This window comes from Terrapene carolina, unplaced genomic scaffold (genome assembly GCF_002925995.2).
Source record: "Terrapene carolina triunguis isolate 2854851 unplaced genomic scaffold, T_m_triunguis-2.0 Scaffold23, whole genome shotgun sequence".
Taxonomy (NCBI): Eukaryota; Metazoa; Chordata; order Testudines; family Emydidae; genus Terrapene; species Terrapene triunguis.
Genome location: NW_020664374.1, coordinates 14880674 through 14899492, shown reverse-complemented (window position 1 = coordinate 14899492; position 18819 = coordinate 14880674). Strand labels below are relative to the sequence as shown.

General features: G+C 39.8%; 1 protein-coding gene across 5 annotated transcripts in view; it reads left to right on the top strand.

The window, feature by feature from the left end:
- Positions 1-18819, top strand: part of LOC113406232 (neuronal membrane glycoprotein M6-b) — a 132285-nt gene that overhangs the window by 82274 nt on the left and 31192 nt on the right. For 2 of the 5 annotated variants that reach the window (XM_026649665.2, XM_026649683.1), the window contains exon 1: positions 16355-16634. The exons of 1 other annotated variant lie outside the window; for it this stretch is intronic. In XM_026649665.2, the coding sequence (XP_026505450.1) occupies positions 16574-16634 (61 nt within the window). In that variant the 5' untranslated portion in view covers positions 16355-16573. Of the gene's footprint in view, positions 1-16350; positions 16635-18819 lie in introns of those variants that run through there. 2 more of the 5 variants (XM_026649673.1, XM_026649676.2) reach the window with 2 other exon arrangements.

Sequence of the window (18819 nt, the reverse complement as noted above, 5' to 3'; positions counted from 1 at the left end):
TTCCACTTCATGGATAATATATCTTTGCCTCTGTGCTAATCACCTTGTATGAGAAGAGTGCAGAGGGCCACACAATTTTTGCCTACAAAAGTAGCAGATTGTTTTCTGAGCTCAAATATTGTCCTGTTACAATTCATGTAAATAAGGTTTTGGGGAGGCTCTCTCTTCTCACCAAGGACCAGGATTAGACCCAAGCTAGCAAAGATCCTGGAGGATGTCCTCTTATAAAAACCTACTTTAGAGATGTACATGAAAAGCAAGTGGCTGTTGTGCATTGTACAAGCCTACTTGATAAGATACTTAGTTTTGGCTGTGTACAGGCAGCGATCTAGAATGGAAAATAAATAAGGCTTAATAAGGTTTAACTAAAAACATACATTTCTGAGCTTATTGCTGTCTGTAGGAATCTTAAAATGGAACATTTATTGGGAATATGTCCCACATTCCAAGTCAAACAGATTTCTGCAGTGATCCTCTAAAGACTATCTCTAGCCACCAGAGAAGGCAGATTGAGTGCTACTTCAGCACTTCTAGGAAAAGAACAATGCTGCTGCCACAGCTGGCTGTTCTGGGCTGGAATACCATAGCATTTCTGTATTCTACAGAAGAACTGGAATTTGGGCTTATTTTCCTTGACCTTTTAGCACATAATGACCTATTCAAACAAGCTGGTGAAGTACTCTGGCCTCTTCTATTTAAGAGGTTTGCTCCATGGGATGTCATTTTTCTGTATACACCAGGAAGGAGATGCTCCAGGGGGTGAGGTTCAGTAGGGCATCCCTGAAATGTTGTGCTGAAAAGAATATCCTTCAAAGCCATCTCCGTGTTCTTGAGCTAAGTTCTAGGTTCAGAGTCTAATTGTATGAAATTGAATGGCTTTTTATTTTGGTGGAAATTTCTCTTAATGCCTTTGATTTGTGTGGGGAGGAGGGGATGGAACTATTGACATGTAGAATCATAGGAATATAGCAATTTGTGGATACAGCCAAAGGACTGTCTAATCTATTCCCCACTTCACAGCATCCACATCCTTATTACTGATTTAATATTTCTGCCTAAGGGCCCAGTTTTACCCAGGATGAGTAGTACCTTGATCTGCAAGCAGTCGTATTGAAATCAAGTTATAGAAGTAGAACTGATCCCCATCATGTCCTTACATTCCTGTTAACTGCCCAGGCTATTTTATTAGCTTGCTCCTCATACCAAGGACTGAATAAAAACCCTCCTGACACCCAACATAAATTCCTCCTCTTTTAGCTTTAACATGAGATTATGAATTATACCTTCCCTTTGTAATATGAACAGGTCTTGCCCTTGCTATTTGCCCTCAAATTATCAAGCTCTTTGAAGGCTGGAGGCATGGCTGTCCATAGAAATAGCAACTAGAAGTAATGTCTGGCTGCTTTTATATAAATGCTCCCTAATAATAAATACACATACGTGTTTACGATTATTCAAGCCAGATTTCTTTTGATCTGAAAGGCAAAATAAAATTGTTTAGGTATAACACATGTGTGTGTGCAATGAATAAATGTATCAATTTAGGGAACACGTAAAATTGTTTTGATTTATATAGAAAATAAGAGTCTATGCCCATCCGTCTAAGTGTCTCAACATTCATTTGAAATTCAAATATCATTAATTTTAACTTCCACCAATTCCACTTACCCCCGAATCAGCAACAGAAAGGCCAAATGAAGACTGAAACAATCCTTGCCTGCTCCCACCACTAACAACCCTCATAATTCTCCCGCTCTCCTCCTCCCCCACATGAGTTAGGGAGAACAGATGGGTTTTGCAGTGTGCTTTGAAGGCCAACAAGTTCAGCTATTTAGGACCACAGGCAAGGGAGTGACTTGCAGGGCAGCGGCCCTTAGCTCCCACCCTTTTATACGAAGGGCAGACCAGCTCAAGTTTAACTCATCGTAACTGTAGCCACATGACTTGAGGAGAAAAGCAGTCTCTCAGGTAGGTGGGTAGTCTCGGGCCATGCAGGGCTTTGTAGGTCAAAACTAACATCTTAAACTCTGCCCAGAGTAATATATCAGCAAACTTAATATGAGGTGGATCAGCATGGACCAGTATCTACCATCATGTCCTTAATGGAGTCCTTTTCCCCACAACTTCCCAAATGCCACAAGAACATTAGCAGCGGCTTAAGCCAACCACTAACTGTTGGCAGTTAGGAGGAAACTTCCCTGAGGGAAAGAACCTATGACTGCCAACTGCTTGCACCTTCCTCACAAGCCCCTGCTACCGGCTGCTGTGAGGAACAGGATACTGACCTAAATGGAACATGGGTCTGGTTCAGTAGGGCAATTCCTATGTTATGAAAATAGGTGACAGAAAAGCAACACCTCTCCCAGGGGACATCGGCCCTGTGGATGCAGCTGCAGGAATCTCGCCTCTAGGAGGAACAAAGTAGAGAATGTAAATTACAGTAGTTGTCTCACCAGGAAATCTCAGTGTAAATAACAGCAAAAGACTGAAATTCCAAAGGAGATTGATCTGACCAATCTAAATACTCTTGCAGTACTTCCTCTGAAGACCCGAGGCTGACTTCGCAGCCTTGTTCTGAACAGACCCTAGACCAGCTCACTCAGCGTGGTGTGGGATCTCACTAACATCCCCTCTTTCTGCCAGAGCTTCATGTGCATTATAGAGAGAGTCCTGAGCCGTGCCTTATAACAAGATGTGCTTGAGTGTCGATCACACCAGTGCTTTGGAAATTCAGCACTGCTTCGGGGAAATAGCTTTTACTTGATGTTCTGAGGCCCTTCCTCTTAGGAAATATTCTTGCTTAATGTGGGAAGGGATGAAAGCAGAAATTCATTTTACCAAGACAACCACGGAGTTGGCTGCCCTCTTGTCTAGCCACACTAGCCAGAGATTAAAAGCCTGGTACCGGCATTCTGGCAGGCGGTAGGTTGTCCTCCGAGCACAGGTTGCCTAAAAGCTGTTTTGGTATGACAGTGCTTTGTTTTTCTGCCTCAAGTTCAGCTTCCTCCTTTCCTTTTAATTAGCTAATCACTTTCTAATCCAATCCCCCCTTTAAAGCTTTCACCTCTGGTTATACATGCTCAATATAAAACAGAGGTCAATCAGTATATTTTCCCTAGATCTAGCAATGCTGCACCTGACTGAATTGTAGTAGGTCTTACTTATTTTAGTTTGTGCAGAGGGAAAGAAAATCAAGCTACTGCTGAGGAAACCCAGCTCCCTGAAGAACTGCAATTGATTTGATAGGGCACTGTCAATGTACATTAGTTCTGAAATCCTTGATGATAGATTGCCTACAAGTCTGGAGTAAGCAAAACAAATACACCTAAAGATGTACAAGTGTCTGTGACGTTTCAGTAGAAACAATTTACTGATTAAAAAAAAAATTGCTCTTTACCAGTCCAGGTATGTATGTATATATTTATTTATTTATATAGATATAAGCATCAAACTAATATTTTTTTTAGGAGTGAAGATCTTTATCTAGCATGTTTTCTTCTTTTAAAAAGTGAAAACTTGTTAAAGATGCTTTAAGATAGACAGATAATTAAACTTCAAACACTGCTGCTAAAAACAGTCTTGCTTCTTTTGTTTAGACTTTCAAAATGCAGCAGCTTAATGCCTCTATTGTATGGAGGGGAAATATGCTAATTTGAAGCACATTTCCCATCAGAATCCCTTTCAGTCATGTCATAGCTGCAATATGAATGATGATAAAAGAGGGAAGAATGGAGAGGCCTGTATTATGAGAGCGCTGCTGTTTGTTGTTATGCATTAAGAACAGGGATGAATAGAGCTGAAGAGTTCAGTCACCCATGAAGACCTGTGGTCTGCTGGCTGCACAGAGACGAGCGGGTTCTCATGGGTTCAGTCTGATCTCCTTGCCCGACTGACTCTTCTTGAAATCTTTTCTATACAGATGCATACAACAGGGGACCGCCATGTACCTCCTTCAAGGAGAGCAGTATACGCACAATTAATATATTGATTGTAGTGGGGGGAGTTATCAGAGGAACTCTAACCCAAGCCTCTAGCTTGTCAGCCAAGTCATAGAAATAAAGGAGCAGTTCTTGGCCTGATTCAGGGGAGATTCGACTATGCTCAATTCAATATTTAGAAATCTTTGTCTGTGTCCATACTGCCCATCCCTCAGCACATAAAATCTGATCTGATGATGTTCTGTACATGAGCCCATGTACACTTATCAATATGTAATTTTGACAGCTACATGCTTCTCATAGTTACAACTCTTGTATCTTTTCTGATTTTTTCCCTAAATAAAATAAGCTCATTAGAGCATACAGAGTTTAATCTGCATTCGCAACTATTTCCCTATGTGATAAGAATCTAGCATCCTTACTTTCCATAATACCTGATGTTAGCAGCAAGGTGACAGTAGTGTTTTCTACCATCTTGTTTGGGCACCACGTTCCAGAACTAGCCTAATAAAGATGTGCTTTCCTATCTGTTGTAAAGTTGTAAGCAAATTGCATTACTGAAGATCCAAAAGTAAAATAGTGTTTTCAAGAGCAGAATCTGCCGATCCTACAGACCTAGATTATGGTAATCTCATAAATAGTCTGCATTTTAAAATCTTTATGAAATCTCTTTAATAGAGATTTCTAAAGCAATATAAACATTAAATACCCCAATTCAAATATAAATAAAACTCAACCAAATACATATAGAGCTGGGTGTATTTTAGATCTACTAGAACATCTATAAAATGTATCTTGTGGTTGAAAAAAGTCAGTGGCCTGTCTCTAAATGTTGTCCCATCGCTTCATCTTATGATATTCTGACTATATTGGCCTATATTGATTGGCCAAACAGTTGTCCTGTTTGCATCTGAGAATCAAATTAAGTCTGATCTCTTTTTTAGTTTTATATTTTAATCAGTGTTAAGTATAGATAAATCTTGTACGCTACATAAAACTAAGTGAACTCATACAATGGAAATAGAAGGAACTATGTCAACTACTACTAACTAAGCAGTGGATCTCCTGATAATGACATTAGGGTACTTGCCTGAAATTGTGTTTAAAGCAAGAATAAATTTACAGTTCAAGTAATTTGGGGCCTGAAGAAGCCAGAAAACAACTTTCTAATAGAAAATTAATCTAACAAAAATGTGCTTTTGCTCATATATTTCACTGCGTTGCTGCTGTCTTTTATTTCCTGTGTATGTGACAGCAGTGCATTTAAAAAAAAAAACTTCTTTTAACCGTTATCCCATTTAAATTTTTCAACTTATTTCTACCAATCAATCTTTGAACAGCTAAATCAGACTGGATGATTTGCTCAGGAACAGCAATACATATGGCACGCTACACATAGTGGCACTGGGGTATGCATAAAGAGCAAAGCCTCAGTCCCATGTTGACCTGGGTACCCTCTCTGAACAGCTCAGAACTGTGAAGTGACTTGGTCTGTTGCCCACTATATTTAGTCAGTGCTGTGATCCAAATGGTCCAAAATGGAGCTTAGCCAGGGAGAAGGGAGGGAGCTTATCGGTCGGTTGAAGATCATCTCTCCCTTTATACCCTTTTCCTCCTCACCCGTCACCCCCCCAAAAAAGAAAAGGGTGGGAGTCAGGAGGGACAATGAAAGAAACCTAAGGGTGGTAATAAAGACCAAATTGGGCATGAGTTTACAATAAATACCACTGAGAGCAAAAATGACCAGTGCAGTTTTGAACTGCATATGTAGAGGCATCAAGTCACAGAGCAGGTATGTAACAATCCCTTTCTATGCAACTGGCAAGAGAGCACCAGGAATAGTGCCTTTAATCCTGGGAAACTCCAGTACCAGAAAGACATTGACAAACTGTATGGAGTTCAGAGAACCTAATCATAATCGTAATCCAAAGGTAGGAAGGGATTCACTTATGATAAAATAGAAATTTTTTTTGTTTAATGTTTCAAATAATGACAAAGTGTAGACATAGCGCTTGCAAGTGTTTTAAATGAGTAAACACCAAGTTTGGAAAGAAACTATTTTGTTAGGCATAATTAGGAGTAATGAGATGGAAAAGAAAAACATATGCTGAACTTCAGTGAAATCTCCCTGCTGGTGAGAGCTGTGGAATAGTCTCCCAAGCAAATTGTTGAAAACCTCAGGACTTGGGGCACTCAAAGTAGACAAAATGCTAGAAATATATAGTGTAGGGACCTGTAGTGCCCTAGCAAGTGAATTTCTAGACAGTCTATCAGGGAATTGTGAATGAAGACTGCTACCCTGTCCTTAACTCACCCTGTAGTGCTTTTGTCTTGAAGCTTATTTTGTAGGTGAGATCACCCACTGCTCTGAGATGCAGCAAAAGCTAGACATGACATGATCCGGACGTAATTCCAAATTTCCTAGCTTTGGTCAGGTTAAGTTACTCAATATTATAAGATAGGGTTCTTATTTAATTATTTTGAGTTCCCAAAGTGCATACTTAACTTTTTATGTGTGCAGCTGCTTGTATGTAAGTGAAAGAACGGTTAAACACTTCAGCAGCGATTGTTTGTTGCCCATGAACAGCATTCTCAAGGGCATTGTGAAGTGCAGAAAGAACCGTTACTTTATACGTGACTAGGATTCCAATAGGAGCAGTGCTCCAGCTCAGAAGAGGGGCTTGGAAAAGCTGCATTTGTTCAAGTTGCCTGGCACATACTTAGATGAGTTAATTGGGAACCCTCAAAGTAGAACTTGCTCATGTCCTGCAGCCCTCTTAATGAGGAAATCTGTACTTTCAGATAATATGGTAATTAATTGGGAACCCTTTAGTCAGTATCTCAGCTGAGGATTTCATGATTAAATATCTTGTACACGAATCAAAAATACATTTATAACTCAACAGGTGGCCTACAGTTGCCTTGGGTAACCCTGATCTTTCTCACCTATGGTTTAAGCTCATCGAAGTAATGGCAGACTCACAAGGTGTTGAAACCAGCTTGTACCCAACCATTTATTTCAACGCTTTCTCTGATGTCAGCATTTTGACTGAGATTGGGGGGAGGGGTGTGGATTAAGTGGCTACTGTATAAATTGCCAATATTTCCTGGCTGACATCCTGGATCTGTTGAAGTCAATAGTAGTTCTGCCATTGACTTCAGTGTGGCTAGGATTTCACCCCAGATGTTTTAGATGAGGCGTTGATAGGCACTGGTTCAGGAATGGCTTCTTGCAACACACTTGTGGCTCTCTTGTTTTGGTGGCATCCTCAAACTCATGAAAAGTATGTAAAACTAAACGTCTCTTTCAGAAAGATGGCAGGGCAGTTAAAACACTGAACTGGATGTCAGCAAACTTGGGTAGTATTTTTGGCTCCACTACAGGATTCCTATATGACCTTGAGTGGATAACTCACTTAACAGTGCCTCATTTTCTCAATCTATAAAATGGTGATAAAATATAACTTTATCTCCCAGGGCTGTTTTAGTTTTTTCCTTCATGTTTGTAAGATGCTTTGAGATCTTGAGCTGGAAGACACTATAGCAGTGCTGTGTGTGTGTGTGTGTATGCGCACACACGTGCACAGATTCACTCTCAACCTAATGTGTGTTCCAATGGCTCTATACATTACAGATTTTTCCTTTTTTTCAGTTCTGGTGACACTGATACATTTCTACAGTCTGAAGAAACAACCCATGTGTTTGTTTTTTTAATTGAGTTTGATTGTAGCACGAGATTCAGGCAGTATTTTTTTCTCTGGGTTCTAGTGGCATATAGTACAAATCACATTTTGTTCTTGTGATTTGTCCCCAAAAACCCTACGTAACGTTCAACACCTTTGTACCGCACTTCACATTTTCAAGGCAATGTGCAAAAATTGAGAATTAACTGGGTTTAGAAACATGCCATTGGGATGTAAAGTTGAATGTAGTTTTGCTTTTTCTCTATATATTTGATATATAAAAAATAAAATTTTACTTTTTAGATGACCTCTTGCTTACGAAGTATCTCAAATACTGAAAAGTAAGAAAGCGTTTACAAATTTGAGGCCAGTAACTCTTAGAAATCCAAGCCAAATTCTTTTTCTTTCTGGTCCACCCAGTGGTGGATTAGCCACTTGGCCAATGGGGCCCATGCCGAGGGGCCCCGGCCAATTGGGGGCTCTGGAAAAATGGGTGCTCCTGCTCCACCCACCCAGCGCTTCTGACGGGAAGTGGGGCAGGCCCCCGTGCCCCGACCCACTCCCCGGCAGGAGTGCCAGGCGGGGCAAGCCCCCACTTCCCATCCCCATTTCCCCGGCAGGAGCACCGGGATGTAGTCACGGGGGAACTGCAGGCGGAAGGGGTGGGGAGGGCCCCCCCTTGCTCTGGCCCAGGACTCCACAAAAGTGTAATCTGCCTCTGGCCACCCCTGTACAACCTAATTTAAAGTGTTGATAATGCAAATAATCATATTCAACTCCAAAAGATGGAGGCATCCCTCGAACAGTCCAGGGTTTCATTGTAATGAAATGCTAAAGCAAAGAATAATGTTTTTTGAGGTGAGATTTGGAGAGAGTGGCACTGGTTCCGACAGAGAGTGCCAGATGGATGAGGCAGCACAGCTTAAAGTGCAATGCCCCTACATCCCAGGCTACAGAGAGTCACAGATAGGGGAACAGATCAATCAATACTGGAGGCCTGGAAAAAGTGACAGGAGACTATAGGTAAATGGGAATGCAGAAAAGGGAGGTAAGGCAAGTCAGTGGAGAGTTTTGAGAACAGAAGGGTGGGTAAAAGGTCTTTTTGATCTCTAATAGGTAAGGTTCTGTTCAGTCATTCCCTGCCAAGTCTGGAAGCACTCTTTTTAATAGAGTCTCAACTGTTTTGTCTAGTATTCTTTTACCAGTGATAGGCTTTTGCCACTTTCTGCTTGCAGACTGGGGAGTCTTGCCCATGGTAGTCAATCTATAATTTTATACTATAACACAATTTCATCCCATTTCTCTTAGTTTTACCCTCATAGATCAAGTGAGGAACGATTCCTTTCCCTTTTGGGTATTTGCAAACTTCAAATACAGAACAGCTGTGGGTATCTGGAAGTTTGAGAGAGAAACAAACTCTATTCCTGGTTGTGGAACAATCCTGATATAAATAGGTTTCCCTCCCCCCCATCTATAACAGGGATCTCAAACTCGAATCACCACGAGGGCCACATGAGGACTAGTACATTGGCCCGAGGGCCGCATCACTGACACCTTCTCATATAAAGGTACAAAAGCCCCTTGCTGCCCCAGGCCCCGCTTCCACTCCACCCCTTCCATGAGGCCCTGCCCCGCCTCTTCCAACCCCTTCCCCAAAGTCCCCACCCCAACTCTGCCCCCTCCCTGCCCCCATTCCAACCCCTTCTCCAAATCCCAGTCCCAGCCCCGCCTCTTCTCCGCCTCCTTCCCTGAGCATGCAGCTCCCCGCTCCTCCCCCCTGGAAAGCGCTAAACGCCACCAAACAGTTGTTTGGCGGTGGGAAGCGCCTGGAGGTAGGCAGAGGAGCAGGGACGTGGCACGCTGGGGGTGAGGGTGGGCGGCGGGTGAGGGGAGCTTGCAGCCTCAGGAAATAACTCCGGTCCGCGGGCCATGTGTTTGAGACCCCTGATCTATAATATATGCTGTCATGCAATAAACAACATAACATATGATAGTGAATGTGGTATAAACATCTAAGGAGATGCTTCAGCAGATCCAGAATTTAAATACGGATGACAATTTTCTGAGGTGGCCAGACAGATTTAAACATGAAAGATGTTAAAAGACAGAGTTCACAGTCAAGGATGATTCCAATTTATTTAGCTTTAGGCGCAAAAGTTTGTCAGCTCCCATCATGTGGTATTGACTCCAGATGATGGAGCTGAATATGAAGTGGGAGTGCATTTTGTGAAAAAGAGCAGACCTGAAGTATGGCATTTGGTCACATAGCTTGGATACCTTCATTCAGCTATGACTTGGAAACTGCTGCAGGTGCTCTAGGGGATATTGAGGTTGATAAATGTGCCCAAATCTTTACCCCCTAAAGGGGGAAGAGGAAGTATATGTAATGTGTCTTGAGCAGTGGCTATAGTAAGTTTGCATAATTTGCAAAGATTTTATAATTGTGTAGCCAGCAGACAGTATTAATTGGATAACTAGGCAGTTGAACCCATGTTTAAATATAATGAGGCTTAAAAACCTTCAAAAACAGCCATGTCTTCCACTTCTAGGACTACAAACATGGCCACTGAATGTTCAGTGAGTAGGACTGGAGGAGAAACCTACAAAGATGTAAAAGGACAGCACTGTAAATCCCCGTGGTTATATAAAACCTGTTTCTGGTAGGGAGGTTGTGTGCTAAGCTTGGCAGGATCTATTTCACAGTTCAGTTGTCATTCCAAGAGGTTCTGCGTTAGCTCTGGTGAATTTATAGGTGTGGAAATATAACTGCTTTGGTTTTCACTAGCTCTTAGTGTGTGTTTTGTTTTCTTGGGAAGGAAAGATGTGGGGTATAGGGCTATATTTGTTAAAAATGTCATAGAATTTAGAGACCTACTAGAGCAATCTAATACATTTTACTGCCAGGGAATCACTCACTGTTACCTACAGAACATTTACTACAGTTTAGTCCACCCCAGTTTTAAAAGTCCCCTGTGATGGGGATTCCACTGCTTGCTTTGGCAGACTGTTCCATGTCAGGAAATGTGCCTGATATTCAGCCAAATTTTTCCTTTCTAAATTTCAACAGTTACATCCTCTTTTATTATGCTAAATAATTTTCCTTCCTCCTTGCTATTGGGAGGCTGTTTTCCTGTCCCCATTCACTTAGCCAAGTTGTATATATTGAGCTCTTTATAATCTTTCCTTATTATATATTCACTCCAGGCTCATAGTAAGTTTTGTAGCTGTTGCATGAGCTTCCTCCAATTTGTCAACATATTTCTGGTAAGCAGGTGCCAAGAACAGAACATATTTCAGGAGTGGTCAAGCCAGAGCTATAAAGAAGGCCTGTTGCTTCCATGTTGATGTATGCACCCCAACATTTTATTGGGTTTTTTTTACAGCTTTTTCACATTTTTTTCAGAATTACTGTTTTCCACATTTCTCCCTCCTGTTGATATTTGTAGTTTGAATTACTGTATTTTTCCACAGATCTTAGGTTTTTATTTCAAGATGAATCTTTTTTAAAGTTTCCATCCACAATTCTCATCTCTGAAAGTCTTTGGATTATTCTGCTATCCTAGCTAATGTTCTTAATGCCTTCCAGTTCAGTTTAATCTGTGAATTTCATTAATGTGCTGTTTACTCCTTTTTCTAAATGAATACTATTAAATAAGACTGTCCCTAATGCAGACCATTGCAGTGCTCCCCCCACCCCCCCGCCCCGTACCACACCTCTCCTCAACTTGTTACTTTGGCATGAGGAAACAGTCTGAGTGGCTACAACAAAGGTTCATGATAACTGGTAGTGTTTATATTCAAGCCATTTTGACTCCATTTTGAGAATAGGGTTTTGTGAGGCTCTGTACCAAAGGCTTAACCATAGTAAAATACAAATATATTAAATCTACTGCTTTACTTTGTCCACAGATTTGTAATATGATTAAGAAAGCAATTAGGTTAGGTGGTACCCAAACTTTCTGAATCCATACTACTTATTGGTTATGGTTCTCTTATCTGTAGTGGCCAAATCCTGCTGGCTTTCCCCATGGAAGTAGTCCCATTGGCCAAAATTTTCAAATCTGGGTGTCTAAATCTTAGGGTTTTATACTGCTACCCATCACATTAGCATCCAGGTATAAAATCAGTAACAACAGCTAATCCTTAGTGGCTTCATGGAGTCTTTGGCTTTCCTCTCCTTTTGGCTCCTAAATATATATTTAGCCATCTCAAAAATGTGGCCTTTGAAAATCAGGACTGTTACATGTAAGAGACTAAATATGGATATAGGAGTGAACTGTAGACGCCTAGGTTTAAAAAATTATGGCATTTAAGTGTAATGGGAATTTTATTGAAACTACTCTGATAAGTAAGAGCAGTAGGATTTGGCCCAAGATGTTTAAGGACTGATTTCTCTCACTATTTTATGAGAAATAGAATTTACCAGGATCACTCTTGTTTATGAACAGTCATTGGGTATCTGCCTACTTCTCAGACTTTTTTAAATAGTTGAGAATTTTTATCGTGATGAGCTAAATTCACCAGCTAGTCCCTTATTACCCTAGGATACCTATTGTCCAAACTTAGGTCCCAATACTGCTCTATTCACAGAAGTCCAGGATTGGAGACTCAGTAATTTTATATAGAGATATAATACACACACACACATTTTCAAGTATTCTGCATGTTATGTAGAGTATTAAAATACAATTTTATTATTTTCCTCATAATAATTCATTACTGATGTCACTAGTTAGCAAATATGAGACAATTATATCACTTGGAATTTTGTTTTTCAGACAGTTCAGCATGTCAAAGGAATTGGAGGCAGATTTTTAAAGCATCTCACCAGTATATGATAGCTATGAAGCTAAAACTAATTACCGTCTTTGAACATATCGCACCACATGAAAATTGTCGTCAGTTATAACTAAACACTATATCAGAGAGTTTACACCCAACTTTAGATAACTTGGGGTTAAAAACGTGTACAGGGTTTGGATGAAATTTAGGTTTTTGAAACTTCACATCTATGGTTTATATGTCAAGCGAAACCCCAAATAAAACCATAGGATAAACTGCATGTATATTTGTTCTTTCTTTTAAAAAAATGTATGCTTGTATTATCTGCTTACTTTAAAACCAGCCACTTTGGATATATATTGCAATCCTGTGTGATACAGAGTCTCAGGATTTAGCCTTCAAAAATCCAAACTGGTTATTTCAGCTTCAAACGTTCTTTGGGAAAAGTGTGAAAATTCTCTTTGTTGTAGCTCTCGAAAGCCTTTGTCGAAATGGTGGAGTGTGTCCATCTACTTAAAGCTTATAATGAATTTTCTATAACTTATCACAGATCTCCTTATCCTTTATGAATACAAACTAGATTGTCACTGACATGAATAGAGGCAGCCAGTGTTCAAAAAGAATAGGCACCTGCTAAAGAATTATGTTTTTAATATACTTACATATCTTTCTTTAAATATAGTTATTTATATTTATATAATATATTTAAATATATTTAACATTTTTAATTTATGTAATTGCAATGCTTTATTTTGACGAGGAAAACTAATTTCAGATATTTTTAAATAAATTAGTTCAAAAAAATAGGCAGTTATATTTTGTACTAACTGATTATCCACTGGGACCTATTCTGCAGTGTTCTCACGTACTTAACTCTGTTGCTTTAACTCCCAGTGTCCTGCTGTAGGCTTAGGGCTGTGTTTCAGCAGTAGAATCGTCCATTCATCCCTTCCCCCCCACCACCACTCATTTTTAATTTCATTTTGAGCTGCAAGTAAAATGTCACTCTATTGAACTCCTGGAGCATAATTGTGTGACTCTCCTAGCTTGGTTATCTCAATCAGTCCTTATGACTGTGGTTATCTGGATTTCAGTCTCTGGAGATCATTTTTGTTAGGCTTTTTAAAACTGTTCTGATGAGGGAAGGAGTAGATTCTTCATTCTAAAAATTCTTTGTGGTTGTCCGGGAAACAGTGCCCTTTACCACAGTGCTGGAGATATCTAGTGTTTGCATTCAACCATAAGGTTATAATTATTATATTATATTATATAAAAATAATATTATAAAATCTCCCTGGAGGACAGTGCATTCTCAAAAAGACCTACCTGATTTTGAGAGGAGTTGGGATCTTGGCTTAGGTTTTGGTTAGAGTGATCTTGAACATGCGTGTAATAGATGTGTGTAATAGTACTGATGGCAGCAGAGGAGAAAGCAGTGCTTGTTCCATCTGCAGTGCTTGATAAAGAAGGAAAAGAAGTGGAGGAGAATTAGGAAATGACTGAAGTAAGATGATAAAGAGTGACTTAAAACCCATCACATCTTTCAGCAAGCTGGAAAGCAGGAGGGAGTGGGAGAGAACTTCACACTTCGCTGCGTCACTTAAATCTTTAGAGGATGATTCAGTAGCTAGAATTAATAATTTAATTAATTTAGACAGCTTTAAACAGTTAGATTGATGGCTCCTGAAGACATTAGTTCAAGTTCTTGAGTAGTTAATGTGTTCTTCTAGTGTTATGTATTTCTTCAGTACTTGGGGGTAGGAGGGGGGATCTTTGGAAGAAATGGGGGATGGTCTCCACCGCCTGCTAGATTTGTTAATAACACATCTGTTCTAAAGTCCTGAACTCATTCAACAAAAACTACTTACGAACCAGGAAACCTTCAAGTTTCAACAGATAGGTCTCACTTAAATTGACTGGAGGTTCTACAGTGGTTTTCTTCTGAAGGCAATAAAGATAAGTGGGTCAGCCAGAACATTAAAAAACAACAACAAATCCCAAAGATGATCATTGTATCTTGGGAAGTATGCCACACATCATAAACCCATTAAAATTGCATCAATTTGGATTTATTGCTATGCTCTGCGGGGGAAGAAATGAAGTAGCAGTCTTCCAAATAGGACAGTATAAGCCAAATACATTAAGGAAATTGAACTAAATATGGCATCACAATTATCAGAAACACTACCAGTTTATTGATAAATTGCAAGAGCCTCAGTGATTTTACTTGCAGAAACAAATAGCTACCTTTCCATTTTGACCTGTTATTTTCTGGCAGTTCAATGAAACTTGGAGATGTGTGTCGTTTAGCATCATCGTCTTGTATTTTCGTTTTCACTGATGTCAGATGGGAAAACGCCCTTAAATGAAGTTTTCTTCGTTTACAAGGATCATTATACAGAACAGAATTAAATTTTTGTCTAGGTTCTTATCACCATAGTATCTGAGCATAATATCACCACCCTCATCACCATAGCATCTGAGTGCTTTCGTGTGTCAAATGTGGGTTGTTCTTTTTGTCATCCTCTCCCCAGGAGGAGAATTGTTTGTTACACAGCTTTGGGTTAGCCTCCTAGAAAGCGCTGCGGTAGAAAGTACCTTTGTGCTAGAGCAGCAGAGCTCACCTAAAACCCAGCTTTTGGGTATCGTATCCAGTATATTGCAGACAAGTTAGAAGGTAATAAAGTGGTGGTGAACTGAGGTCATCCTTCACAGGAGGGACAGAGTATTTTAATCAACCGAAGATGGTAGAAAGCATTATTTGCAGATGCTGCTATTGAGAGCTTAGTGTCAGTGAGGAATCCAGGAGTATTCTCAAACTGTGGACTGAATTGACCAATTGTGGATGTGTTCCTCATAATCAAAGGAGACTGCAGCATGTCTGCAAATTCTTCAGAGTGCTTTTCTCTGCCCACCATCTTGCTACAATTAAATACAAAGAACATGAAGGATATGGGACTTATCAAGTATGGTGTTGAATCCCCTCAGCAACCACTAAAGTCAGTTGATACCCTATTTCCTTTTAGGATCAGCCCCAGGGCCAAAATTTTGAAATTGGTTAAATCACTGACCTCCATGATCCCTGTGGATGTACTTTAATTCTCTTCTTTAATTGCCTAAGACACTGCTTCAGAGAAGCACTTTAAAATGCACTTAGGTCCATCCCTTTTCAGGATGGTGCTTAAGCACATGCTTCACGCTAAGCATGTGCTTAATTTCTTCCCTGAAAAGGGTTGTTCCCCTGAATCAGGACCTGACGTTAAGCGCCCATTTGAAAATTAGGGACTGTATGCTTGCTTACCCAGCTTTATTTTAAAAACTATTACATTGTACTTCTGTTCGTTTGTGGTCACATTTGTATTGTGATCTTTGCTAGCCAGAGGAGAAGGAAAGGATTTTAAATTCTGCTTTAAGCTCTCTGGGTATGTTATGTGGACACAGATACATCCATACACAATTGTTTGTTTTCCTTTGGTTTGTGCTGTATGAGAGCCAAACCTTACTTGCTTCTTAAAGTCAGCAGAAGATAAACTGGAGGCGGCATGCACATTGTGTTTATGTTCTCTGCAAGAGCAGAGGGCATATGGAATAAATCAAAATGTGAAGCATAATAATAGGGTCCCATGGGAAAGAGAGCCTTGTGATTGTGTGATGACTCTCCTTAGAGACAGCAATAGGGGGGCTAGTTTCATAGCTGAGTCATGCGACAGGAGGGGGCTTCTTTCATTCTCACATGCATCCCCACTTCTGATGTCACAAATCCATTCTTTGCTGAGAGAATTGATTAACATTCATTGGGAGCCTCTGGAGAAAGAGAGGGAAGGGGAAAGAGAGAGCACGCAAGGAGAAAGGGTGGTTAGCTGATTCTTCCAACCCCAGCTACATAGAAGTTGGGACACAATCGGACACAGAATGGCTATTTGTAACTGGGGTCCTTGGTGACGTATGGCTGAGCGTTTCCTGGCACAAATCTTTATGGACCAGTAAGCAGAGCGAAATTGAAGCTGACAAGACTTTTTGCATTTTGGAAAGGACTGTAATCTACTGTAGTGAAGAACAGAGCCACTCAATCACTGCTGCTGTAAATAAGAGACAGAAGGGAGTAAGAAAGAAAGAAGAGAAAAAGATTTTGCTGGGAGGAGGGGGGAGAAAGCATTTTTGGTGGATGGTATGAAGCCAGCCATGGAAACTGCAGCGGAGGAAAATACAGAACAAAGCCAAGAGAAAAAAGGTACCCAGAGGTCTAACAATAGCCTGTTTAAATCTTTTCATTGAGGGTACTTAAAGAGGGTTAGACCGTTTTTGTCACTCTTTTTAGAACAGCTCTTAAACAATCATTATTGCATCTTTCTAGCTTTCAGGGTTTTTTTTTTCCTGTAAGGCTTGACAGCAAATTAATAGAGCAGGAATCTTTCCCTCTGAATATGTTCTCGCTGTGAACCTTCTCCAATCCCATCAAAAATGGTGTGTTTCTGCAAAAGAAGCCTTGTTATTGCTCCTTCTTTGATCAGTTTTGGTAAATTAGAGAGAAAATGTGTGTAGGGTCCTCAGAGCCATAATCAGAAAATTTCACTGAGACTAGCCATGTAGCAGTGCTTTAGTGTTGTGCAATGCAATGTGGGAGATCTAGGTTACAGGAACATGTAGCTTTCTGCCCGTTTAGAATGACATCCCTAGCTGCCTTGATGCAATAGATTGGTGCCAGATAGCAGACTGATTTTAATTCCTTTTCATCGTCTACATTTTACTCCATAGAGTTTTGTTTCTACAGAGGTTTCTCTATGGTAGGAAAAAGGAGAATAGTGCAATGAGTTAAGCAACGTTGAGGTCCCAGTGTGTGTGTGTGTGTGTGTGTAATCCAGAATTGCTCCTTGATGGGGAGAAGAGTTCCAAATTTATTATTCTGAGATAAGAAAATGGCAGTGTGGTAGGAGAGAGACTTAATTTAATCTGAGTGCTCCAGGTGATTTATTGATCTAAAGTTCAGCACTTCACAGGATAAATACCACCACTGAAGGACTGTTACATTTTGGACTCAGACTGCCATATAATTCATGCCGTTCAGGATAGCAGGCTATCGTACAAAGAGGCACAATAAATTCTGCTGAGTGATACAGCTCTAACAAAAATTATCTTATTAAAGTTGTTTGTTATGAACTCTTGACAGTACCTAGATAATGAGATCTCCTCAGGAACCTGTTGCATGTATTATTTCTTAGCTATTATAATATCACAACTGCTTCAACTGCTACTTTATATCCCTAGATTTTAGTGGGTTTTAATACAAACAAGCATTTAATTATATACATATATACATTGAAAAATCATTTGTTTCCTTGGTTTGAAGTTTTGTTTTTCTTTTCTAGTCCGTCTAATTCGAAACCAGCCTCCGTTTCAACAAAATGAAATTTGGCAAGTGATTAGACCATAGAAAACATAATCCCCTAGGGATTTTCCAAAAAAGAGTTACAATGCCGAGAGATTAAACTTTGAAAGCCATTAACATGCATGGGCAGCAATCAACTTCGCTGGGGATTTTGAATGCATATTAATGTACAAAGTATATATCCTAAATACTTTGATAAAAATAGCCATCTCATTCACTTAGATTATTTTTAAAAGGTCTAAAGTTTTCCTTTCCACCAGGTAAATAATATATATATTTTAAATAGTCTCGGTGTATATATAATATTTACCAACTCTAAAAATGTTATTTCCATATATTGTGCATCACAAATTACGTACCTTGCAGACCCAGTAATGATTAGATAATATTTTTCATCCTTGCCTAAATCCCCAAAGCACAGCATGTAGGGAATGTTCATTCTTTTAAACAAATTATCAGTTAAGGCTGATATGACGAATGACAGACTGTCTTGCACGACGAAGGACAGATTGTCTTGTTTTCATAAAGGGGCAAGCAGAAGGGACTTGGAGCCTTAATTTTTCCACTGTTTCCTAGCTTTCCTGTAGCTAGTTTGACACATTGAACATGATATTTAAATGCATTTAGTATTTTTATGCCTTTGTTGTTCTTGCCTACTTCATCATTTATGAAAGTAACATACAGCCTTGCAGACACTGTGAAGTTGTATCTTCATTCAGTCCAACATTGCCTTTCATAAATGTAAACCGTATACTATGCATGGCAATAAAATATGAAGAGTAGAACTGGTTGCCTTGTCTCAATTTAAACAATGAAATAAAATAATCATCCAGATCAACTTGCTTATTCCTTTCAACAAGTACTCAGTGAGGAAGGGCATTAAGTTTTGTTTTGAGATTTTGGGGCCAGATTGTCAGATGGCTCAGCTGTTATTTAGGCACCTAAATGAAGAGGCAGGATTTTCATAAGAGCCCGGCACCCGGTAGCTCACACTGAGAACCAGACATACCAAACCCGTGGGGGAAAAAAC